Below are 26,400 nucleotides of genomic sequence, written 5' to 3'. Positions count from 1 at the left end.
GTGGTTTTGTCTGGCTAGTTCCTTGTCTCCCTTTGTATGTGGGGAACCCTTTCCCTGTGCTCACATGGGATGAGTACAGGAGTCAGAACCGACCAGAGGGTACTCCATCTTTGGGCCATAGTGGTTGGATCAAGAAGAGGCATGTGACCCAAGCCAGCCAATCAGATCCTTTCTGGGACTTTTCTGCCCAAGTCATGGGAGAAAGACTATGCCTTTCTCCAGGTAAGATATGAACTGGGCCTGCTGGGCTATCTTGCCCACTGAGCAGAGGCAGAGAAACTAAGAGAAAAAAGGAGCCCAAAGCCAGCTGCACTCCTGGACTTTCCATCACAGAGGCCAACAAATTCCCCTTTTAAAAATTAACATAGTTTGGGCCAAGTTTCTCTCATTTGGCAACCTCAGACAGCCCGTCTAACATTTCAGCCCACCTTTCAGGGTACAGCCCAGGTCTCCCCTCCTCCAGGAAGCCTTCCTGACCACGACACTCGTGGCCTACGCCGACCTCCCTTTTTCTGAGTTTGTGCCAATCTGCTGGTGTTGCTGGGTGTCATCCTACACCTCACCTTCTGTCTCTCCCACTGGGCCTCGGCTCTCTGAGGCAGAGGCTGACACTTCTCTGTGTTGCCAGCCCTACAATGCCTAGCAAACACCAGCTTGAGTGACACAGGGACAGAGGGGTAGAGACAAAGGAGGTCACTAATTCAGCTGAACCCAAACACCGTGAGGCCTGTGTGTGAGGGCCGGTGAGGGGGGCACTGCCACTCAGAGATGTAATGACAGACGGCAATGTCGGCCAGCACTCACTGGCGCTTCCTCTGGAGTGGGCACTCAGCTGTGTGGTCTTCATTACAACTCTGCGAGGCAGGTCCCCTTACTATCCCAGTTTTACAGAGAGAGACCTGGGGCTCAGGCAGATTGAGTGGCTCACCCAGGCTCACACACCTAGTGAGCAGCAGAGCGGGGATTTGAGGCCCCCATCTAAGTCCAAGGTCCAGATACCTAACCACAGAGCAAACCGCTTCTTGGAGATGATGCGACCCTGCCAGCCCTGGATGGCACTGGTGGGACTGGAGCCACCAGAGCTAAGAGCCAGTCCCAGGAAGCCTGGAAGGAGAGGGGCCTTCCTGGGAAGGGGCAGCGCCAGGCTCATGCTCGGATGCTAGAGCTGGACAACCTGGGTTCAGAGCCAGCTCTCTGACCTCAGGCGAGTTGCTTAACCTCACGTCCTAGGTTCCTGGCCTGTGAAGTGGGGGCAATAGTAAAACCAACCCCACCGAGCTGCGCTCCAGGATTTGGTTGGTGAATACGTAAGGTCCTGGGACCACGTCTGCACCGGCAAGAGCTTTTATCTCAGGCGGCCTCGAGGCAGGGACTGGTGGACAGGGGAGAAGGCCGTTTCCGGAAGGGGCCTGAGCCACTGGGCACTGTGCGGAGCTGAGAGGCTTGTTGAGACAAGGCAGTTTCTTTGAGGATGAAGCAGATGCGGTTGGGAACGCAGAGGACAAAGAAGGTTGAAGGGAGGTGGTGGCATAAAAATGGGAACCCCAGAGCCTGCGCTCTCTTCTCCCCAACCTCCTCCAGGAAGCCCTTTCTCGTGTGGGGTTCTTCCCCGCTGCTGAGACCCCTCTGCTCCTGGCTAGTCACCACAGAAGACGAAGAAGAGGACAGAGAAGACACCGGTGAGGAGTCACAGAGGAAGAAGACTGCAAAGGTAGGTCGGAACTAGAAAGGGACCTCAGGTCATGGGTCAGAGGTCAAGGGACACTAGAGGTCAATGACAACCTCCGAGAAGGGTGGAAACCAACTCTTTCCTATCCAGGTTCTTAAGCCCATTAGATTTGCCCTGAGCCTGGGCTAGAGGCTGGCTAAGAAAGGACCAGGGTCCTCACCAGGTTCTTAAACAGTGCAGCCACCTCACGGGTGAACACGGCCAAGTTCAGGAAGCCGGTAGACAACTCATGACTGTTTTGGGACAGGTGGCTATTGCCTAAGGATTCCACGGCCTCTCGGTACTGCTCCTCGTTCTCCACGTGGCCTGTGGAGATAGGGAAGGGAGCTCAGAGTTAGCTTCAGTCTGGGGCTGGGGAAGGGACTGCCTGGCCAGGCTGGGCATCAGGCAGACTGCAACTCACCAAGGCCAGAGCTGTGGATCGCCCGCACAGCCTTCTTTATCCTCTGTAGGACAGCCTGGTCTCCTTCCAGGATCTGGAAGCAAACATGGAGACAGAAGTTCAGGGACGCCCAGCTGGGAGGGGTGCCTGATTCCACGATCCCACCCTCCAAACACAAAAATAGACTCCCTCCCTAGGGTCCCCTTGCACCCTCCACCAAACATAAACAGACCCAAAGAGACCCACAGACCAGTCCCACCACTTCAGAAGGACCACAGACTTGTCCCCAGGTCCAATGCAGGCGGAGTAAACACAGTGATTCTGAGGTATGGGCATCATGGGATATGCCAGACCTGGCTTGAGTCTCGGCTCTGGCACTACCCAGTGTGTCAACCTAGACAAACCTGTTAACTTCTCCGAGCCTTGGACGACCTGTCTACAAAACTGTAGACTCAAAGAGCTGCTGAGGGAATGAATGACTTTATGAATACATACAAACTGCTTAGCAAAGACCAGGGAGAGAACATGGACATCGCTACCTTCTTGAAAGACAGAGATGGGGGCAATCTTGTTCTCCAAATCCCAGGCTCAATAAGCAGCTGTGTGAGGACGATGGGGCAGAGGCAGGGTACCATGGGAGGACAGTGAGACCGGAGGGGGCAGAGGGCACACAGTGAGCACCCCACTGGGAAGGACTGGTGAGCCGACATGGAGCAGCTGCAAAGTGCGGGGGTGGCAGAACAAACAGCAGACCAGGGAAGGCCAGTTGTGATGGCAAGAAGCGGCCCCACAGGCCCCCGGTGGGTTCCCCCACACGGAAACCACCCATCTTCCACTGGGGTGTGGAAGCTGCCAACCCCATGAAACCCTTATGAAGTGCATAGTGGAGTTGGAATGTTAGGGCTGCAAAGGGCCCACAGACCCACGGATGAGGAATGTGAGGCCAAGAGCAGGGAAGGCCATGCCCAGTCCCACTGTGGGCAGGCTACATAGCTGGGCTTCCAGGGGCGGCCCAGGACAGTGCTCCATCCACAGCCCCGCCCTGACCCCAGCCCCACCTGTTTTGTCCAGTGACTAAAATGGGATCAGAGTTTCCGCTCTAAAGAGTTACTACACTGTGACACGAGTTAGCAAACACATTGGAATGGTATCTCCAAAGATTCTAAACAGGGCTCACAGAGGACGTGCGCAGGGCTACGCAGAGCATTCTCGGAGCATCGGGGCATGTGGGAAGTCTCTGGGGGCGGGGTCTGGTTTCCAAGCCCAGCTCCACTGCCCAGATGCTGCCTGACCTTGGGCAAGTTGCTGATTCTCTCAGCGCTTCCTGCTCAGCTAGGAGGGAAAGGAGGGAAAATAGTGCCTCCCTCTCAGTCTCGTTATGAAGATTAGTTTGTATGAGACCATGCGGAGAAAGGGTTTACATGGTGCTAAGCGGAGTGTGTCCTCCTTGGATAGTACCTGTGCTCTTTTATCAGCAGCTGCTGCCAATGATAAAAAGGTCCATCAAATTCTGGATACTCTTCCTATATAGAGGAGAAACCTAGTATTTTCCACCTTGAGCATGAACTTGAGACACTTTCACATTTGGAACCCGGGGAAGCTCACTGGTTCTGAACAGGGCTAAAGGAAGAATGTCAAGGACTTAGGGAGACTGGGGACAGGGGCCAAATTGAATTAAGACACTTCTTCCTGGAGAGACAAAGACAGGGGGAGAGAACACGGACGTCTCTAAAGCTCCCAGAGACGTGGCCACCAAAGCCCTTGATCCCCACCTTGAAACTTGAAAAGGAAAAGCTGGGAGGTGATTAACTTCAGGAGCTGTGACTTCACTCCAAAAGTCAATATGAACAAAAAAGATATGAACAAATTCCAACGAGATTTAGAAACCTGTCTAGAAGGTCAATCTGTGTGCCTAGCATACAGAAAGTGCTCAAAATTGTTTACCTAAACGAATGATAGTCGGCAGAGTCCCAGGCCTACTAAGTCCATACTCTAGACGCCTTTTGGGGATTTTCTTAGCCCATGAGGCCCCTTCTCTGGAAACTGCCTTCCTCCCCTCTGGAGGTGAACCCTTGCTGCCTTGTTTGTCCTAGTCAGAGTTCACTGGGCCAGGGCGGACACCTGCCCCACGGTGGGCCAATCAGATTCTGCCTCCAAGGGATCTGGAACTGGGCTCTGGGAAGCGAGCCAACTGATTGGAAGTGGTCAGGCTGGGGGGTCTTGCCCACCGTGTACAAGAAAAAAGAGTAAAGCAGGTGTGTAGAAAGAAGCACGAGACGCGGGCTGCTGCAGAAGAAAAGAGCTGCCCTGGTTTCGGGTAACTTGCCAGCTCCCGATATATTGAGTATTCTGTCACTTGGAGCTGAACCTGGCTGTACGTGGTGTAGACAGGTAAGTCACCCTAATCACCTACGAACTGTCCCCTGATGGCCTTGTCAGACATACAGAGGAAACAGCCTCCCAGAAAGATACGGTTCCTGCCCTTATTGCTTGTAACAATCAAGGTTCACACAGCTATTCATTCATTCATTCATTCATTCATTCATTCAACTAGTCACTGAGTGCCTGCTGTGCATCCAAACCCTGTGCAAAAGACACAGTCTCAGCTCTCAGCACATCTCCATCTAAGGTGAGAAGGAGCCAAGTAAACAGATACTTGTAAAGTGACCAGGGCACAATGTCAGATGGACAAGGTACCTGGGAGCCCAGGGGAAGCAGAGCCATGCCTACTTAGGAAGAGCAGGGAAGGCTTCCCTGATGCTATGACACTCAACCCTTGGACAAGGCAGGAAGAAAAGAAACTAAGAGACTGGCTGCACTGTGAGGCGGGCAGCACGGGAAGCACTGGGTGTAACGGTGGGATTGCTAGAGGAGGGAGGCCTGCTCTGAGAAGAATGGGCAAGACAACATAGTTCACTTGTTTGTGAACTATGAACTATCATTCATTCCAACAAGCATCTATGGGTGCCTCTTTCAGCCAAGCGTGGCCCCTTCCTTCAAGAGGCTTGCAGACATATAAACACACAAGTGCCTGAAGGGGCCAAAAGACGGGAGAGTTCTAATCACCCCCATCTCAAGAAAATATCTGAAAATCATTCACACCAGGGTATAAATGATAATACCTACCCCCTATGATACAATGGGCAAAGATTTAAGCTAAAGAACTATAGTTTTTCTTAGGCTTCTATTTTTCTTTTTTTAAAATTTATTTCATTTTTTTAAAGATTGTATTTATTTATTTTTAGAGAGGGGAAGGGAGGGAGAAAGAGAGGGAGAGAAATCAATGTGTGGTGGCCTCCCACACTCCCTCCCACTGGGGACCCAACCTTCCACCCAGGCATGTGCCCTGACTGGGAGTCGAACCTACGACCCTTTGATTCACAGACCGGCACTCAATCCACTGAGCCAACCAGCCAGGGCAGAACTATAGTTTGAAGGAGGAGATTCTGACCACAGCCTGGGGATGGGAAGGTATCTGGGGAAAGGCACAGGGGCGTCCAGCAGTGATGAGTCACAAGCTGAAATGCTGGCCTCAGACTCCCCCAAACACTCTCCCTGGGAGACACGAGCCCAGCCACTTCTCCAAACCTCCTCTTGGGGAAAAAAACCTCCGTTTTCCACTTAACTCATAGAGTTACTGTGAGACTGACATGAGATCACAGACAGGCGCCAAGGCTTGAGGCTTTGGGGAAAAATGTGTCCGGTTCTTACTGTGGTTTGTGTTCGGCCCCTGTGTGAGATCGACCCTCATTTCCCGAGCCTGGGCAGGGACAGGCCAGGGGAAAAGCCAGGTCTGGAAGTAGGTGGCTCTGTTTAATCCCCAATAGTCAGTCATTCTCAAAGTGGGGTCCCTGGACCAGCAGCATCTCCATCACCTGGGAACAATGCTGGAAATGCAAAATCTCTGGCTGAATCAGAAAATCTGGGGTGGGGCTCATGGATTTGTGGGTTTTTAAAAAAAAAATTAAATATGGCCCCCACTGGTGTGGCTCTGTTGGCTGGGCAGCATCCCGCAAACCTGAGTTGTGGGCCGGGTCCCTGGTTGGGGACATGTGAGAGGCAACCAACAGATGCATCTCTCTCGCATTGCTGTTTTTCTCCCTGTCTTTCTCCCTCCCTTCCCCCTCTCTAAAAGTAAGTAAATAAAATCTTATTTTTTACATGTGTTTATGGATGTGAGAGAGAGGGAAGAAAAAAAAAACATCTCTTGGTTGCTTCCCATATGCACCCTGACTGGGAATTGAAACTGCAACCTAGATATGTCCCCTGAGTGGGAATTGAACCCCCAACTTTTTGGTGTAGGGGACGACACTCCAACCAACTGAGCCACACTGGCCCGGGCTCCATTCGTGTTTGAACTAGGGCGATTCTGATGCGCACTGAAGTCTGGGAATCACTGACCTACTTCTACCCTTCCGAGGTGCAGTAATTCATCGTCGCTAAAAGTATGGGACTGGCCCAAACTACCTGGCTTTAAACATCTGCTCTGTTAGAGAGCAGACCTCTCCGTGCCTCAGTTTCCCCATTCAAAAAATGAGGATGATAATAGTTCCTACTACACAGGGTTGTTGGGGAGATTGAATGAGTTCACATAGGTAAAACGTGTATAACACTACTATTTGAAAGCTAAAAATGTTATCTATTTCCAAATTAAGTTCAGTTTGGCTCAGGAATTTTTCAACTTTCCTGGAGCTAATTAGAGACACCCTGCCCCGAGATGACCCTGCTCATAAGATGTGGGAACCACAGGTGCCGAGGGGCCAAGTGAAACGTCTACCGCTGGGCAGCCACAGAGAAAGACGTCACATGTGCTGGCTCTGTGCCAGGCACGTTCCGTGTCACTCTCCCAGCCACGCTTCACACTTTAGAGACGGCGCTGCCAGGAGAAAACAGATCCAGGTATGTCCAGATCAGAGAATGCTGAAGAGTGGCAGAGTCTGATTTAAACTGAGGTCCGGCCAGTCCAGGGCCAGTGTTTCCACACCAACAAGCGGCCCCACAAAGGTTAGGGGACACGGCTTCTGTGACCCTAGGACTAGACCGGACTCTGAACCCCAACTCCACCACCTCTGCCATATCCTCTCACCATCTTCTCAAACTTTGGGGAGGGAGGGAGGAGGGAGAGGGAGGGACAGGAGACCCATCCAAAGAAAGCAAGGTTGACAACAGTGGGGGGGCCCCCGCTACAAATGCTCCAAGGGCTTTCCTACTGAAGAGAAACAGATGTGTTCAGTGGGGGCCTTGGAGAGCATTCCCAGGACCACGAGGTGGAAGTTCAGGAGATAAAATCAGAGCTCAGCTCAACCAGAGGAAGAAGTTCCTAAGGAAGAATACAGGATCCCTGGAGGGAGGGAGCTTCCTGTTGCTTAAAGTATTCAAGGAGTTCAGATGCTAGTCAGTGACGCAGGCCCTGGATTTGGGGTTCCTACTGATGATCACTCAGATTTCTCTTGAAGCTGAGTCAATGGCTCCATGAAGGAGCCCATGTAGGCCCTGGAGAAAGGCGGCTGGGGCACAGAGCATCGGGGACATGTCTGGACTTGGGAACCAATTGCAGGCCTTCAGATAGCCTCGCCTGTCCTGTCCTAGACAAAGCCTGAATTCCAGCTGGTGGCCCTGCCCCGCCCCATCCAAATCTCTCTCTCTCTCTCTTTCCTTCACAAACACACACACACACACACACACACACACACACACACACCCGTGCCCCGGCTCTCTGGTTTGTCTTCTCTGCAGCCAAAGGCACCGCAGATGGCAGCACTAGGTCCATGCCCAGCTGTCCTGCTTGGAAGGGCCTCCTCCTGGGTCAGGATTCATCAATAGGACTCATTCTTCATTCCTGTGATCTCTCAGAGCCAGCTGTGGTTACCATGGAGACTCTGCCAAGGGGGCAGAGCTCCTAAATCTAAGGCCCTGGGAGCCGAAGATTAAATTCCACCCTTAGACATTCACTCCTTTGGACTATTATAAGGCATAGGCACCACCTTTGTGGCATCATTAGTCAATCACACAAACAGAAAGTGGTGGGGAAGGACACGAGACCCAAACTGCCTGTAACTTCCTTGTTCATTTCCGGTCTGTGGGCCCCAGGCCCTGGAGGTCCATGGAATTACCACCAGGGCCCTAAGAAGCCACACTTACCATGAGCACTACAGATAAAAAAAAAAAAAGTCTCACAAATCTGTATGACCAAATATGTGTGCAGGTGTTATGATTGATAAGACCCAGAAATTTGTAAAAGCGTTTTTGAATTCATGGTAGCTTTTTGTCCTTTTCCACTTCTTGGTCAATCAACTCTAAAAGTACAACTGCTGAGGAAATGAAACCTCGACATTAAAACGGGGTCTTCCCATGAGGTGGCCCGATCCCGGCTCCTTCGATCTTGGACTCCGATGTCCACAAAAGATTAAGTTACATGCGCAAGTTCAACGTGAAAATTAAAACACGATATTTTAATGAGCAAACTAAAATTTAGACTTAAAACATTTAATAAAATGATATATAAAAATGCAAAGAAAACAGCCTTGGTTGGTGTGGCTCGGTAGGATTGAGTGCCAGCCTGTGAACCAAAGGGTCGCCTGTTCGATTCCCAGTCAGGCATACCCCTGAGTTGCGGTCCACATCCCTAGTTGCGGGCGGGGGGGGGGGGGGGGGGGGGGGGGGGGGGAGGGGGNGGGGGGGGGGGGGGATGGGGGGGGCAGTGCGGCGGGTGAGAGGCAGCTGACTGATGTTTCTCTCATACATGTTTCTCTCTCTCTCTTTCTCCCTCCCTTCCCCTCTCTCTAGAAAAAAAAGAAAAAAGAGAGAGAAAGATAGGATGATTAAGAGACGACTGAAAATCTGAAAACAGGATAATTGATGATTTAGGAATTATTGTTAATATGTTAGGGTACAATAATGGTATTCTAGTTATATAAACAAAAAAGTCTTCACTGTTTACAGATACATATTTAAGTGTTATGATGTTTGGAATTTGCTTCAAAATAAGATGAGAGTCAGGGAAATGGGTGGGCATATGTGGAGAGGGCAGGATGGGGTTACCGGTAAATGATGGGGTGGTTCATCATTCCATTCATTCTGTTCTGAATACTCTAAATTTTCCATTATCAGAAAAAAGTGAGGGCTGGTAGATGAAACGATAAAATGGGCAAAATATTAACCGTTGAAGTTGTATAAATCTGCTTTTGTGTATGTTTAAAAATTTCTACAATTTAATAAAGAGAAATTTCTACTAAGTTAATAAAGAGCCTCTTATATTCAGGAAAGTTGGGAACCAAGGCACCAAGTTATCTGAAACTCATCCTTGACACCTTAGCATGTTGATCTGGCCCCTTTTAATAGACAGCTGTCTGGGCACGGCTCTCAACAGAGGGGCGGGGTGGGGAACAGTGGGTTTTGGAGAAGCCAGCCTGAGGGCTTGGCCATGACCGACAGAGGACAAGGGCCAGGCGGGAGGGTCTTTACGGGGCAGGCAGAACGGGTTTAGCTGACCTGCTGGCTAGAGGTAGCCGCCAAGTGCTGTGGCCTAAATATTTACAAAGAGGACACACTGTAGAGAGAGCACAGGATGCAGAGTGAGGAGACCTGGGTTCAATTCAAGCCCCAATTCCTTGCTAGCTCTGAGATGCTGAGCAAGCCCCTGCCTCTCTAAGCGAATCCGTACCTGCAACATGGGAATGAGAGTTGCTGAGGCTCTGGCCCCCTCCCCACTGCGAATTGAGTCACCTGAAGATGGGAACACTGGCAGCCCATGGAGACGTGAGCTGTCCTATTCACGTCATGCTCTAAGTCTGCCTTTTCTCATCCACCTGCCCAGCCACCAGATCCAGAGCAAGGCAGGGAACCCCACAGGGCCCTTCCTGGGTGGCCAGCAAGGAGGGGAAAGGGTGGGACTGAGAAGTATTTGCTTCTGGGCAATCCCAGCTCAGCTCCACTCCCTTAACAGTGTCTACTCCAGGATCTCGTCTGCAAACCTGCTCCTCTCCACCCAGTGCGGCAGAGGGGGAGCGGCTGGGGTAACGTCTCTGACAGAGTCACTGGCACGTAGAAGGAGCTCATTCAAACGTACTGAGTGCCTGGCTGCACTTGCAGGGGCTGGGAGAGAGATGTCAGGCTTGGGCACTGCCTGAAAGTGCTCACAAGGAGACAAGGATACAGTTGCTAAGGGCAGAGGAGGGCTTGGGGACCACAGAGCAGGAGAGAAACCTGTGTGGGGGCGCAGACGAGGAGCACCCACCCCACCCTAGGACGAAGTGATGCTACACCAGAGCCTTGAAAAAAAGGAGACACTGATGAAGCCAAGCAGGGCGGGGAAGATGACTCAGAGAGGAGAGGCGCCTCTGTAAGTCCCTGGTAGGAGTGCTGGGCACATTTGGGGACCAGCCAGGACTTACTGGAACAGGTGCCTACCAGGACTGGAGGGGAAATGGTGAGCGGTGAGGCTCAGCAGGGCCTGAACTGACTCGCTGGGAGACCATGCTCATAAAGAAAGCTGCACAGATGCTTCTATATCATCCCTACTATGTGCCAGGCTCATTCTACGTACATGGCATACTTTATATCATTGGGTGTAATCCTGTCAACACCCCCGGGAGCCTTCGCAGATGAGGAAACAGGCCCAGGGAAGTTACGGCATTTGCCCAGGCTCACACGACAATCGAGGGGTGGAACCTAGGCTCAGGCCCAGGGTGCCGCACTCCAGAGTCTGTGCTTCTGGTCCAAACCTCTACGTGCTACCCCGTAAGAGACCGGAGGCTGCTGGAGGGCTCTCAACAGGAGAGGAGTGACTTGATAAATCTGGTGGCAGAAAGTCAACGCTGGGACTCAGCAGCAGACTCTTGTCTACTAGGCATGACAGGGTGATGGGGAGCACAGCCCAGTCCAGCCCAGAGCATATCACCCAACAGGAAGGACTCAATTCCGGGCTCTGAGGATGCATCCACTTACTAACAGGAATCCGACCTCCGCCCACTTACCGAGTGCTGGCTTTGGGGCAGGCACCTGGGTTATTCCTCCCCGCTTCCCTGGGAGGTAGTTATTATCCTCCTCCTTTCACAGAGGCTGGGGCAGGTTAGGCAACTGGCTCAAGGTCACAGAGGTGGCTCTAGGAAGCACAGAGCCCTCTGCCTCCAGAGCCCTCTCTCACTATCACGCTAGAGCGAAGCACGGGTACATGCCCCCTCGCCGCGCCCCAGCTACCGCTGTAGGGATTGCTGTGAAGACTGAATTGGGTCCCGTTTTGTCCAATGGTGGATGCTGGGCATGAAAGCCAATGTGGAAACACTGTGAGGGAAGGAGGGCACTGAATTTTACACCTGCACCTGCCATTAGTCCCTCTGAGCAAGTTCCTTGATCCTGGGCCTCAGTTTCACCATCTGTACAATTTAGAGCTGACAGACATGAACTCTAAACACCCTTTGAGGTCAAGGCTCTGGGATTCAAAGTCAAGGTTAATCATACCTGCAAGGCTGCTCCAACCTCAGCCACCAGCAGGAACAAAAGTCTCCAAACGGTTTTCATCTGGAGAAGCCCCCAGCCCCAGCACCTGAGAGTCCAAGCTGGGCCAGTCAGGAGGTGTCAGAGGTGAGCAGGACTCTTCCTAGCTGCTCTTTGCACACCCATGTGGAAGGGGCAGCCCCTGCAGTGGCTATACTGCAGGCCTGGGAGCCAGGACCTGGGGCCGGCCCCAGCCTCTGGTGTGACCTCGCTAAGTCTCCATCCCCCTCACCAGGGCCCGACTCCTCATCTGGACTGAAGAGGTTAGGTGGTGACGTGGAAGGCTCCCGCCATCTCTGACATTTGTTATTTCAGGACCCCTCGGCCTCTCACTCTTTTCCTTCCTGCACTGCTGGAGCCCATGACTGGCCGTGTGCCCCTCGGTGGGGCCCCCACAGACTTCTCCCCAGCCGGGGAACCTGTCCCGCCTTGCCAGCCCAGCCTTGCCAGCCGCCCCTTGCAGGGTGGTGGGAAGCGGGGAGGAAGAAGGGTTGCAGGGAGGGGGCCTCACCCTCACCATATGCTGAGGCCTCTGCAAACCCCAAGTTTCCTGGCCAGGACTTTCCTCAGGAGACTGCTCAGTAGGGATGAGCTAAGAGAACAAGAACTCTGCAGACAGACGGCCGAAGATTCCGGTCTGACCCCAGCCTGGCCCCAAGCCCTGAATTCCACCCAGCTCTGGGGAGAGCCCAGCCTGCCCTCCTGAACAGAGAAGCAAAGGGTCCCATGCCTTCCCATCCTCCGGGCCACCTTGCAGGCCTGGATGAATCCCTCCCTGCCCCCACTTGGACTTGATAACCATCACTAATCCCTTAAACCCCAGCCCCGTCCAACTTTTTGCAATTTCCTCAGATTGCCAGGCCTTTATTCACCCTGCTCCCGCTGCCTGGAGAGACCTTCCCATTCTGCTCAGTAAACACTTCATCTTTCCCGATTCAGCTTGAAGGTCACCCCCCGTACCTACCACACAGAACTGACCCCTCCAGAACTCAGCTCGCTCACCTATATGCCTCCCTGTGCCCATTTTAATCAGGACGCTCATGGCCCTTGTTTATCTGACATGTCCGAGTTCTGAAAACTCCGAAAGGGCAGGGATTGGCTCATTTGCTTTTGCATCCACAGCGTCCAGCATAAGGACTGACTGGCACAATAAGTGCTTGTGGAATGAACGAATGAGTAAATGAATGAATGGACGTTAGCAAGGCCCTATGGAAACACAGAAAAGACAGCAGGAGTTAAGGACTCCAGCTTTTACCTCACACTGTCATGAGGTCCAAATTCGGGTTCCAACGTTTAGTTGTGTGACCTGGGGCAAGTGACTAAGTTTCCTCCTTTTTCCCATCTGTCAAATGGGACAATAAGAGCACCTGTCCTATCAGACTGAATGTGAGCAAATATCGAAGCACCTATCCCAGCGCTGGGCACACAGGGCGGCTGCAGGGAGGCTATCCTGCCCAGCAGACATCTCTGTATTCCCGGGCCCTGAGTCACATATCCCCAGGCTGCTGAGTGGAATCACCTGGAACACTTGAAAAAGCAAGGGTGCCACAGTCTCATGTCAGACCTATTAAATCAAAGACTGTGGGGAGGCGGAAGGATAGCCAGGCATCACCAGTAGAGTGAGGAGAAGCACCTCCGAGTGCTTTGGATGGCCCAAGTCCAAATCCCGGTTCTGCCATTCAGTGTTGGTGGAGCTGCCAGATTTAGCAAAAGTAAATACAGGACATACAGCTATAGTTGCATTTCAGATGATCAATGAGTAAGTTTTTCATATAAGTATGCCCCAAATTTTGCACGGCATCCTGTATATTATTTGGCAACCCTGTTTACTATGTTGTTTTATCTCTCTGTGCCCTTGTTTCCTTACGGGGGTTCTATGAATCAACACATGGGAAATGCTTATAACACTGCCTGGTGTTTGCCATCCTGGTTTATTGCTTTTAAGGCAACCCAGATGACACGGAAGAACCTTGAAAACATCACGCTCACTGAATGAAGCCAGACACAAAAGGCTACATATCGCAGGATTCCACTGCTATGACTTGTCCAGAACAGGCAAATCCACTGAGACAGAAAGCTGCCAGAGGCTGGGGGGTGGGGTGGGAAGTAACTGCTATCGAACACAGTTTCCCTTTTGGGGCTGATGGAAATGTTCTGGGATTAGTTCGGTGACTGCACAACACTGTGAATAAAAACCACTGAGCTGTACCTTTAAAACAGTTGAAATAGCGGCTTTCACCTCCGATTTTGCAAATCTACCAAAAAGCAACCCAGGGAATTACAATGTCCAGCCAGGACTGGGACCTGGGTGGGCTCTCAAATGTCTGATGAAGAAATGAGTGGATCAGAGAGAGGCAGGGCAGAGTGGAGGGAAGAACCTGCCCTGTCCAGAATTAGGTTCAGTTACTCGCTCCTGGACACCCCCATGGCTCACGAGAGTTCTCTTTCTGCTCTGGCGCCGCGGCTGCATGGACAATTTAGTGCTCACTTGTGGTGATGACCTCATCCCCGTCGCCAGTGCCTCCCCTTTTCTCTGTGTGCTTCCTGATCTCTTTAACTGTCACATGTGCCGGTCTACTTGTGTTTTTAGTAAAAAGGAATTAAAAAAATTATTAAATATCTATTATGTGCCAGGTATATGCTAGGTATTTTATATATGATCCCCCCAAAAAACCCCATAAGATTGTTATTATCACTCCTGATTTACAGATGGGGAAACTGAGATTCGGAGAGGTTGAGTCACTTGCCCGAGGTCACACAACCAGCAGGGGCTGAAACCCAGGTCCACCTGATTGCAGTCGCTGCAATCTCCAGACCTCAGCCACGAGCCCATAGGCTGTGGGTTGACAATCATTTTTTCATGGACTTGAGTCCTTCTTCCCAGACGAAGAAGGGGATTATATGAATCAATATTTGGGAAATGCTTATAACCTACCATCTCCAGCTCTCAGAACCTGCCTTCCCCATGCTCTCAGAACCATGCTCTGAGAACCTACCATCCCAACGTCGTATACAGGGGGTGTTCAAGAAACAGAGTTTAAAGGATTACTAACCGTGAGCGGGCCTGCAGTAGCTCCCACAACTATTTTCACCCCAACTGCTCCTCAGAGTCACGGGGGAACTGCCGAAACGCTCACTTGTCCAGGCCTCACATCTCAGAGATTTTGACTCAGTAGGTCTGGGTGGAGCCTGAAGCTCTTAAAACGCGGTCAAGGTCAAAACCCAGCTGAGACAGAGAACGTTTAGCAGCTATTCCCAGCTCGGCCTTCCAGACCTCCATATTGAGGCCCAGTCACAATGTTCCCCAGACACACAGAGCCCAGAACTCTGCCCCAGAGTCCTGGGGAACCCACTGTGCCTCCGTGGGCCTCACCAACTCCTGTGCTCCGGGCCCAAGCACTGGGCCCGTCCAAGGGGACGCCTAGCTCTGTCGAAGGACTAACCCAGCGCACGTGGTTTCATCGTGCTTCACTTTACTGTGCTTCACAGATGTCGCATTCTTCACAAATTAAAGGCAAGACCTTCCACCAGCAAAAGGATTATAATTCCCTTTTTTGCCAGACTCTCTCTGTTGCTGTGGTCTGGAAGCAAACCCTGAATATCTCTCGGGGATGCCTGTACTACCGAATTACCTTCGAGGGAAAGCATTTTCCTTGTGCTCTGACCTAAAGTTCCCAAATCAGCTTATGTCACCTCATTGGCCAGAAACAGCTGAACACAAGGAAAGAAATTAAGCACAGAAGACTGAAATTTGAGGAGGGGAGGAGACTCCGGAGACTGGACGCAAGGCTGACAACTCCTAGAAGCCCCTCTGCCCTTGCACAGAGCCAGCTGGTATGGGAAGAGGCTGGGCTCAGAGGAGCTGGATACTGAGTCCATCCTGGAAAATTCTCTTGGTCCAGGCCTCCGCTCCCCTATGTGGGGGAGAACGTCTCATCTGCCATCTCCTGAAATCAGTCCAGGCTGGTGTGGAGGGGAAAATAGCACTAAATTGGTTCTTAAGGGCATCAATGACTTCTATGGTGTTAAAGCCAGGGTCATGTCTGCCATTTTCTTATTTTATTTATGGACAGGTAGGCAGCATGTGACAGAGCTCCCTCATCGGAACATTCCTCTCCTGGCTTCTGAGGTACTGCACTCTCTTGATTTCTCTCCTTCCCCATTGGCAGCCCCTTCTCAGTCTCCTTCATTAACTCCTCTTCCCATCCTAATCTCTCAACACTGGGACTCTCTGGAGCTTGTGCCTGGGCCCTCTTCATTCCCCTCCCTGGGTGATCTCATCCATTCCCACGGCTTTAAACACCAGCTAATGCAATGGACTGCCTGCACGAGCAATCTCCTGGTATTCTTTTTTTTTTTAACTTTTTTAGAAAGGGGAAGGGAGGGAGAAAGAGAGGGAGAGAAACATCAATGTGTGGTTGCCTCTTGTGTGCCACCTACTGGGGACCTAGCCCACAACCCAGGCACGTGTCCTGACCAGGAATTGAACTGGCTACCCTTTGGTTTGCAGGCCGGTGCTCAATCCACTGAGCCACACCAGCCAGGACATGGCATTCTTGTTAAAATGAAGATTCCCAGATAATGTCCTGCATGTTGGCAAATCTGCTAAGGATATTTGGCTTCTTTCCTTTTTTTTTTTTTTGGTTAGTCTGGAAAATTACCCCCTGCACAAATCTTGGCAGAGTTTGCCTCCTATAAAAGCTGGTAAGACCAAATTCTTGCTTTTCCAGCCTCCCTTGCAGCTAGGGTACAGGTGTACGAGCTGGGCTTGGCCAATCAGAGGCACTCTCTGGAAACTGAATCAGGAGCAGAGAGAGTAGAACATCTATTCTTATGCTGGTGGCAATAGCACTGAAGGTGCCCAGTCTCCAGGCATGGTGGCAGTGCAAGCTATGACATTAGTAGATAGTAGCAGTGTCCTCACCAAACTGGCTCAGTGGGGTGATTTTGGCTGAGACCCTGCCTGATGCCCCACCCTAGTCTCTGGCTTCCCAGAAATCTTGTGAACTGCTGAATATTCCTTTTTTGTTTAAATGAACTCCTTTTTTGTTTAAATCAGCCCAGGATGGTCTCTGTTACTTGCAATAGGAAGCCCAAGTAAGATACAGCTAGTGAATTAGACTCTCTGGGAATGATGCCAGGCGACTCTTACACAGATGCAAGCTTGAAACCCAGCATCTCAATGCTGACAACTCTCAAATGTGTGTTTCCAACCCACTCCTTTGATCTCCAAACTCATATATCCAATGCCTTCTTGACATCCCCCCTTGGATGTCTCACAGGCCTGTAAGATGTATAATCTGAATTCTTGATTTTCCCCCAAACCTGTCCCTCTCCCAGATTCCCCCTTCCTGAGAAGGGCAAATGACATTCCCCCATTAGGAATTTGGGAACTGTTTTTGACCGCTTCGCACATGTACTCCATCAACGCACCTTGATGATACTTGCTATGCATCCCTTAGTAACGCGGATGCAATCTGAGAACTGAGTCGTTCGATGATTCTGCCACTGTGCAAACATCACAGAGGGCACTTACACAAACCTGGATGGTGGAGCTTACACACACCAAAGCTCTATGGTCTAGCCCACTGCTCCCAGGCTACAGGCCTATGCAGCGTGTTACTGTACTGAACACTGTAGGCAATCGTGAACCACGGTGCTGTGAACCACTACGAGGGCTATGATGTCACTAGGGAATAGGAATTTTTCAGCTCCATTGTAATCTTATGGACCCCCATCATACACGGTCCGCCACTGACTGAAACCTCGTTAGGCAGTGCAGGATTGGACAGTGGACCCTTGAACAACATGGGGGTTCGAGGCGCCAACCTCTGCATCCCCGCGAGGTCAAAAATCCACATATAACTTTGGAATCCCCCAAAACTTAACTAACAATCGCCTACTCTTGCCTGGAAGCCTAACTGATAACATAAACAGGCAATTCACACATATTTTGTATGTTGTATGTATTACATACTATATTCTTATAATACACTAAGCTAGAGAAAATGTTATTGAGAAAAATCATAAGAGAAAAATAAATTTACAGTATTTATTGAAAAATATCCACATAGAAGCCCACCCACACAGCTCAAACTCATGTTGTTCAAGGTCAACTGTACCTATAAAACACCTGTAGAACCTGCCCACCTCCCTCCCCTAACCATGGCCCTGTCCACACCACCCTCATCTCCTCCACGAACAACTGCAACGGCCTCCTCGGTTCCTCTCCTGCCTCCTCCAATCTAGTCTCCACACAGCGCCTGCTGTGTCTTTCTAAAATATAATTCGGATCCTATTGCTTGCCTGCCAAATAAATAAAATCCAAACTCGCGATCAGGGCTTGGACGGTTGCACAGAATCCAGCCCCCACTTAGATTCCCAAACTCACCCAGCGCCGCCCTTCCCTTTGCCCATGGCTATGCTTCTGCTCCTCTGGACGGTTTCCAGGGTCACAAACACTGTAGGCTCTTCACTGCCTCAGGGCCTTTGCTTCCCCGGTCCCTCCTCCCTCCGCAGCACCCTCGCAACATTATTCTCTACGAATGCTCCTTTTTAGTTTTCTTCTTTTATTTACTTTTTATTCAGCCAATGCGTTCTGAGCACCTCCTATGGTGCCATGGTGAGATACATTCTATTCTCCCGGAAGTCAAATAACTAGTAAAACATCAGATTTTTAAGAGAGGAATTATACAAATAAATGTCAACTTTACCTATGATGTGTGCTACAAAGGAGAGAGAAACAGAGCTTTAGGGAGAACTGAGCTACAGTAAAAGTGGAGAGCCAAGTGAGGAGGCCACGCAGTTCTCCAGGGGAGAGGTGATGGCGGCTTGGACTAGGGCAGAGTACAGAGAAAAGGGTAGACTGTAGCAATGCTAAGAATGTGAAACTGAGGACCTTCCGTGGTGAGATGTGCATGTGGAGTGCGAGACTTCTGGACTGTGTAACAGATTAGAGGGAGACACAACTCACCGAGAAGGGAACGCTGGAAGGACCAGCCTTGGGGAACTTAGTCAAGAGTGTGGCTTGGGACAGGTTGAGACGTCTCAGGGAAATAGCCAAATGAGCAGTTGGGCATGAGGGTCTGGGCTGGAGGTACAAATGAGTGAGTCATCTAAAGCTGGGAGAGGACTGGAGCCGGGGATGTGGGTGAGATTGCCGGGGGTGGGGTTCCGTCTGCATCACTAGCAGAGAGATGTGGACAGAGGACCAAACCTCAAGGGAGGCCTTGGCCAGGAGGATGAGCCTTCATGCCACTTATCATAACGTGCAATTACTGACTTATTTGTTTACTTGTTTACTACCTGTCTTCTCCAGATGACTGTAAGCTCAATGGAGCATCTCTTTTAATGAGCTATGTGTTACCCAGTGCCCAAAAAGGGCGTGGCACGGAAAGGTCCCCAAACTCTACGCTGGCTGCTGTGTCTCTCAGCAGGACTAGCCTTAGCCATTCCAACATGATTGGGTCCACGGGTCCCTACTGCCCAGCAAAAAGCCCAGATGCCTAATTAGCACTCAAGGCCCTCCACGTTGTGCTGTAGCCACTGAGCTCTCCAATCCAATTGTAAAATTCTCCTACACCTGAGGTTCCCAGACTGGGATTCATCTGCACCTGGATAACTAGGTGAGCACAGAACGGGATGAGCGCAGCACCTCTCCCCGGATCCTCCATTGTGCCACATGGAGCAGAACTGCCGTGGCCACGTGGGGGGATCTTTCCAGGCCCTGCCCCTCTTCTCTGAGAAATGTACCCCCCCAACCCCTCCACAGTGTGCAGATCTCTATGCCGTGCTTACCCTCTCTGCATCTATTTCTCCATGACCTCTGTGGACGAACCCAGGGTGGGGACCAGGCTTCTGGAACGAGTCCAGAACTGGGCCAGGCCATTAGCCTCTCCACCAAGAACTTGGATGCAGCACACAAGACTGGCTTGATTACCGTTAGGGGCTGGACCAGTGTGGTCATGTGAATATGGGGGCTGAAGGTGCCTGTCTTCCCCAGAAGGCTCTGTTATGCCTTTTGGGGCCTGTGTGATGACAAGTGATTGAAAGTGCCATTCAGACACGCAGAAAGAAATAGAGGCAAGAGACAGAGAGAATGATGAAGCAGCCGCCTTTGTTTCTGACCGACTTCCCAGCCTCCAGTGAGGCCTTGGTGAGGTCTACTGTTACCCACGGCTCCTCAGCCCCTGTAGTACCTCTGGTTCCCTAAAACAAACTTCCCCGCCACGTAAACCAGCTTGAGAGGAGTTCTAGGCTTCGTACACACAGTCTCTAAGATTACACAATTTCTATTATTTTCTTGTAAAACAAATACAGACAAAGCAGAATATAAAATTCACAAGAGTATAAAGAATTAAGAATAAATTCCTTTCTAAATAAGATTCCAAAAAAGCAAAAGTCACAAAGGAAAAGACAAATTCGACTCCAATAAAATTTAAACCTGTGGATTTTCAGACATGATACCAACTCAAGCAAATATTTCTCCCAACCACCACTCCCTCCTGGGTAGTATATTTTTCTCGGAGGGCACACACTGGGGTGCACGCACACCTCCCTAGCAAGTGCCTCTGGGGAGAGTATAGGGATTGTGAGACGCAGTCAGAGGTGACTTCACAGTTATGTTTTTAAAATTCTTAATGAAAAACTATTATCTTTTGTGTAATTAAAGCTTCATTAAATTTTTCTTTCTCTCTCTATGTATATAAAACACAAGCCTTTGAAGACCTCCTGTTTACAGTAGGACTGCTTCACCTGAGAGCCACTAGGAGACAGAAGTTGACTACCAGTGTGAGAGGCACAACACAGCATGAATTCTCAGCACTGGTCCAAACGGCTTACCTGGTTCCTGAACACACTTTTCCCCCACCATTCTCAAAATTCACTCACTTGTGTTCTTCACTTAATACAGTTCTCCACCCTCCACCCCCCCCCCCCCCGGCTGGTGTGGCTCAGTGGATTGAGCAGCGGCCTGAGAACCAAAGGGTCGCTGGTTCGATTCCCAGCCAGGGCACACGCCTGGGTTTCAGGCCAGGTTCCCTGTTGCAGGTGTACGAGAAGCAACCAGTGGATGTGTCTCTCACACACCGATGTTTCCCTCCCTTTCTTTTTCCCTCCTTTCCCATCACTCTAAAAATAAACAAATAAAATCTTGAAAAAAACCTTCTTCCCTCCTTTAATACCCATCTAGAAGTGTCACTTCCTCTAGGAAGCTCTCCCTGATTGTACCAATCCTCACTGCTCTCTCCCTGCCCCACTTATGGGTCTCTCATGGTACTGACTGTACCTTTCTCTGGGCACTCAGGACAGTTTCCTAGGGTTCCTACTTATCTCCCTGAGATAGGCTACATGTCCCCACCCAGCCAGCTAAAAAGAGCAGCACTTTAATGTCCTTGGTACCTAGCACAGAGACGGCGTGGAGAAATGGACAGGCCTTGGAGTCAGACAGACCCACTATGTGGCACGAGGCAACTGCCTCACCCTCCCTGGGCCCATTTTCACTCGTGTTATTGTAACCATCAATTAGATGATGGATGTAAAGGGGCCAGGACAGGGAAAAGGTGGTTGACAGAATGATGACCTGTCTTCTTAAGACTCCCTCATATGTCTACAGTGTTGCACAATTAAAAACCAAAAACTTTATCGATCCAGAGAGGTAAGCAAGGAGGGATGAGCAAACCCATTTTGAGGTTCCCATAACTGAGGTTCAGAGAAGTGACATAGGGAAGACAGGCAGCAGGACTTTGGAGGGAAAGAGAATAGGACCAGGGGTTAGAACATTTGGGCAGAAATGCCGATTCTTCCCCTACCCAGCTATGGGAGCTTGGACTATTTCTTGTACTCTTGGCACGTCAGTTGCCCCATCTCAAGTGCGAGCCTTCCTAGGTGGTCTTGATCCCAAAGGGTTCCTCCGCGCTGGTATTCTGGATTCCTATGACCTGCCCGGGGTCCTTCCCAGCAGGACTGCAAAAGAGGGTTGCAAGTCCCAGGATGGAGACTCCCAGGAAACCAGCAGGGATTGGAAGGCTTGATTTAAGAATCAGTTGCATTTTGATTCAGTCAAATTCCCCCCCTTCGAGCCTGGGGGTGGGTTAGTCATACCCAGAAAAGGGGAAGGGAAATGCCAGCTTCAAACGACATGTAAATACAAACACAAATGCAAAACCAAACAGGAAACCTCAGGAAAGTCCAATCCAAAGGTCAGATTCTAACTTTGGGGCAGTGAAGTGCTGGAGGGTAAAGCTGGGTCTGGGCGCCACAGGCCCTGCCGTTGTAAAAAGGAACCTTGCGTGCACCACACCAAAGTCCCAAAGGCAAAGGAGACCTGTTTTTGTTGGGACTGAACTGGGGCAGAGCTGAGCCCTGACCTGGGTCTGCTCTGGCCCCCAGGCCCATTCCAAGGCCTCCTCCACCCGCTCCAGGCCCATGCAACTGCTTACACGCACCAAGCCAGGCAAGAGCAGGTGCAGGGGTATAAATGACCATTTCTGTCCCTGATGAAGGGTTCATAGTACAGCCTCTTCTCTACTCTGGGTCTGATTTAACATTTTAATGAACAGCCCAGAGAGGAGTGTGAACTGTGACAACCCTAAGGGTACCAGCAATGAACTCTTCCAGGTCCTGAAATGTGAGACTATGGAGACAAACCTCGGAGCGCTGTCCCCTCAGGATGAGGCTCTGTGGCAGTTTCCCTGTTAGCCTCCCAGTAAAATACAATTCATATTCTTAGGTGGTGGACTCCAAACTCCTGGTTCCACCCAAGGAAGGAAGCCAAAGATCATTGGCTGCTTCTTATTTAAATTAAAACCTGTGCCCCTACTATGTGCAAAGCACTAGGCTGGACTCTGTGAGAGAAATGGACAAAAGAGACCCAGTCACTGTCTAAAGAGGTCCATCAGTTAACCTGATCACCATTCCATTTACCAAGATGCATGCCTTACATGCATTGCCTCGTGTAATACCACAGCCCTGTAAGGTAAATATTATTATCTCCATTTTACAGATGCCAAAAGCAGGGCCCAAACAAACCAGGTCACATGCCCAAGCACACACAGCTGGCCAACTGCAGAGCCAGAATTTGAACGCAGTCTGCCTCCCCCAGAGGTGGTGCTCTTTCCACAATCCTCTGTCACCCATGACAAAGGGACAGACACTGACTCTGAGATGGGGGTTCAGCCCACCAGAAGAAGGGAGGAAGAGAAGTTTTCCAAGAGACTGATTCAGGGTATCATGAACTACTGAGCTTTGTGTCAGCCACACAGTAGGTGCTCAAATACTCTTCCGGTGAAGGATGGAAGGTGAGAGGCATGGCTGAAGTCCAAAACGTCACCCAGATTCAGGGCATCCTCTGAAAGGGAGCTGCAAAGACACACTTTTCTCCTCTGGCCCAGAGAAGCAGGGTGTCTGACCTAGAATATTCCCTGCAGGGGAAGCCCGGGAAAGTGCAGCAGGTCGGAGAGGAATGAACTCCAAGAGTAGGGGAATGGGGTGGGGCAGCCTGTAGGGGTGAAAGAAAAGGCCTGGGACTCGCTGCTGGGAAAGACAAAGAGGAGAGGGGAGGGAGGTGGAGACTAGAAACTTGCCAACAGCCAGGCCAAGGTGAACCCCGTCTCCTGGCGCCTTCTCATTCGCATTCATTCCACAAACCCCAGCCAAATCTCAGAGCCAGCAGCCAGGGGGAGGGGGCCTCCCTGCAGCCGGGGAGAAGTAAGTTCATGACTGAGGCGGGAAGGCCTGCTTCCCAGAAGGGGAGAGTAACTTGGGAGCCAAGCCTATGGGGCTCCGAAGATGAAAATCCAAACAGATGTAGTGAGGCGCTGAGTAAACACATGCGATGGTGCAGGTCATCAAGAGCATGGGGGGTATGTCCCTCGATCTGTCATCGAGGTGCCCTCGAGGCCCCCCACAAACAGTCCCTCCAGCCCTCCCCAAGACCTCGACGGTGAGTGAAGACGCGGATGTTTGAGATGCACTAGGTTCTCACAGATCTAGAGAGGGAGCAGGTTTCTGGGAAGCGGTAAGGGCCAACACAGCTCCGGTCGCGCCAGTGAACTTCAAGGCGAGGCCCTGCAGAGACCCCGGACCCTTCCCTCCTCAGCCCCCTCACCTCCTCCCGCGCCAGTGCCGCCCCCCGGCACCGGGACATCTTGGCGGCGAAGGCAGCGGCCCCGGCCGGGGAGCTGAGGTCCTCCGCGGTGACGGCCAGGAACTCGGCGACGCTGAGCTGCTCCGGCATGGTGGGCGCGGGGCGGAGGCTCCGGGGCTGCGGGAGTGGGACGCAGGGCGCTCTTGCTACTCAGAGCTCGGCTGGCCTCACTGCACTCCGCGGGCGCCGTCCAGGCCTCCGCACGCCCCACCCCCTTCGCCCCGCCCCGCCCCTGACTGCCGGAGCCGCGTATCGCCAAGTTCTCTCCGGTCTCGGGAGCCCGGAGCTGAGCTTCCCCACCCAGTCCTCTTCTCGGCCCCGCCCTGGTCTTCGAGCCTCTCTTCCCAGCTTTGCCAGAACAGCCGTCGCAGGCCCACCTCCCAGCTCCTCAGCTCCGCCCCCTGGTCTCTTTGCCTCGGAGAGCTCGGCTCCTGGCTCATTGCCCCGCCCCTGGCCTCCTCGACCACGCCCCTTGCCTCTCGGCCCCGCCCCCGCCCTCACTTTCGAACCTCCTCCGGCCCGGAGTCGCCCTCTGGACCCCTCCAGGGGCCGTTCTCTTTCTTTCCGCCCCTTGGCCTCCCAAGTTCTTCTCTCTTCCCATCCGCCTCCCTTCGTTTCCATCCCCCATGGCCACGTCCCTTAAGCCTCCATCCCATCCCAACCCCCAAGCCCTGCCGGCATCCTTGTCCCGCTCTACCCGGAATTGCCTCACTTCTCCCTGGGTGCGCGCACCCAGCTGTCAGCCTCAGGTTCACTGCGCCGTCTGGGCCGCTCACCCTCTCTTTGGCTCGGCCCCCAGCCGCGTGCCCAGCCTCCAGGGTCTGTGTAGCTAGGCACCCCGGGTAACTGTGTGATCTGGGAAAAATGGCATCCCTAATTGGAACCTCTTTCCTTCTTTGCAGAATGGGAAGTCTCATGCCCACTCTGTTATAATGTTGCGAGTGAAAAATCTAACTCGTGCGTGTACCCAGTAAGTGGTCGGCAACCCTCTCCTTCTTACCTGGCCTTCTCAACCACTCCCTTCTTTCTTCCTGGGCTTAGTCTGGGCCTTTCACCCCTCAACTCCCCCTCACTGTCCTACCAGGCTAAAGATGATCACTCCTAGCCATGCACTCACTTCTTCCTCTAGGGAGCCACCTATGTCTTTGGGTGGATGATGGATGGGGTCAGAACAGAAATCGACTTTGATTTACTTCTGGACCCTGAAGCCCTCTTGAAAGGATTCCTTCAGGTGAATTGTCAAGGAAGCTCCGAGGTGAAGAATATTGGCCTTGGAGTGTGATGCATCTAAGTTCTCAGCCTGGTGCTGCTGCTGACCAGCTATGGGCAGCCGGGGAAACTGCTTGCTTCTCAAAGGCTGAATGTCTTCTGAAGATAGCCTAGTCGTATTTTACCCCATAAGGTGACTGAGAGAATTGTACATTTTGCATAAAAAAAGAAGACTTGAAAAGTTTTCTTGAAACTTGAAAAAATAACACCGTCTGAGGACATTATGAGTCATTTATTTTTCTTTTGGCTAATTGTGCATCTTAACTTTTTTATGAGGAACATAACACTACTTGTGTAAAAGAATTACAGGTTGAAAAAATATGCGCAATCTCGGGAAGGAGACAGGACAAATGTGCTGTGAAAGACAACTCTGCTTGACCCATCGGCCACCTTTCAACCCACTCCAAGCTGTTTCCAACCCCAACCAACCAGAACTAGCTCAAGGTCAACTAGGACCTTCTCTTACAATATAACAAGCACTCACTTCTCTTATTTGACTTTGTTCTTCCTCCGTATTTTTTAAAAGATTTTATTTATGTGTTATTTATTTCTTTATAGGGGAAGGGAAGGAGAAAGAGAGGGAGAGAAACATCAATGTGTGGTTGCCTCTCATGCACCTCCTACTGGGGACCTGGCTCACAACCCAGGCATGTGTCCTGACTGGGAATGGAACCAGCAACCCTTCAGGTCACAGGTCGGCACTCAATCCACTGAGCCACTCCAGCCAGGGCTGTAAGTATCTTAAAGGCTGGAGTCATCGGGAGCCCTCTGCTGGACACTTTGCTCTTCTCACTCTACACAGGTTTGGACACCATCCAACGCCACCAGCTTCCTTTACACCATTAATGTTGATGTTTTCTGTATTAGTTTCCTCTTGCTGCTATAACAAATTACTGCAAATTGGTGGCTTAAAACAACACATTAATTCTCTTATGGGGCTGGGGGTCGGAAGTCTGAAATGTGTTTCACTGCGTCGAAATCAAGGTATCAGCAGGGCCGCACTCCTTCCAGAGGCTCTAGGGGAGCATCCATTTCCTTAACCTCTTCTAGCTCCTAGAACTGCATTCCTTGCATTCTTTGGCCTGTGGCCACCTTCTTCTATCTTCAAGGGCATCTTGCTTCTGCAAAGGCATCATATTGCCTTCTTTTGGGTGGTCAAATCTTCCTGAGCCTCGGTCGGTCTTACTAGCACATTTGTGGTTACATGTAGGGTCCACCTGGATAATCCAGGATAATCTCCCCATCTTGAGATCCTTAAATTAATCACAGCGGCAAAATTCCTTATGCCATATGGGATAACATTCATAGGTCCCAGGGATTAGAACTTGGATATCTTTGGGGGCCATTACTGAGCCAACCACACCTCCCAAATCTCCCTTT

At 51.2% G+C, this 26,400-nt stretch overlaps 1 protein-coding gene across 3 annotated transcripts in view; it reads right to left on the bottom strand.

Annotated features, from left to right (window-relative positions):
• The window catches only part of ASAP3 (ArfGAP with SH3 domain, ankyrin repeat and PH domain 3), a 43,574-nt gene extending 19,615 nt beyond the window's left edge, over positions 1 to 23,959 (bottom strand). For all 3 annotated transcript variants that reach the window (XM_037032840.1, XM_037032841.1, XM_037032842.1), the window contains exons 1-3: positions 23,713 to 23,959; positions 2,133 to 2,205; positions 1,890 to 2,035 (exon numbers count right to left, since the gene is read on the bottom strand). In XM_037032840.1, the coding sequence (XP_036888735.1) occupies positions 1,890 to 2,035; positions 2,133 to 2,205; positions 23,713 to 23,841 (348 nt within the window). In that variant the 5' untranslated portion in view covers positions 23,842 to 23,959. The remainder of the gene's footprint in view (positions 1 to 1,889; positions 2,036 to 2,132; positions 2,206 to 23,712) is intronic.
• Between the last annotated feature and the right edge of the window lie 2,441 nt (positions 23,960 to 26,400).

The sequence above is a fragment of the Sturnira hondurensis genome, unplaced genomic scaffold (genome assembly GCF_014824575.4).
Source record: "Sturnira hondurensis isolate 20B ecotype Veracruz unplaced genomic scaffold, ASM1482457v3 Scaffold0021555, whole genome shotgun sequence".
In the NCBI taxonomy this organism is placed as follows: Eukaryota; Metazoa; Chordata; class Mammalia; order Chiroptera; family Phyllostomidae; genus Sturnira; species Sturnira hondurensis.
The sequence above is the reverse complement of the archived record's forward strand: the minus strand, read 5'-3'. Positions and strand labels throughout refer to the sequence as shown.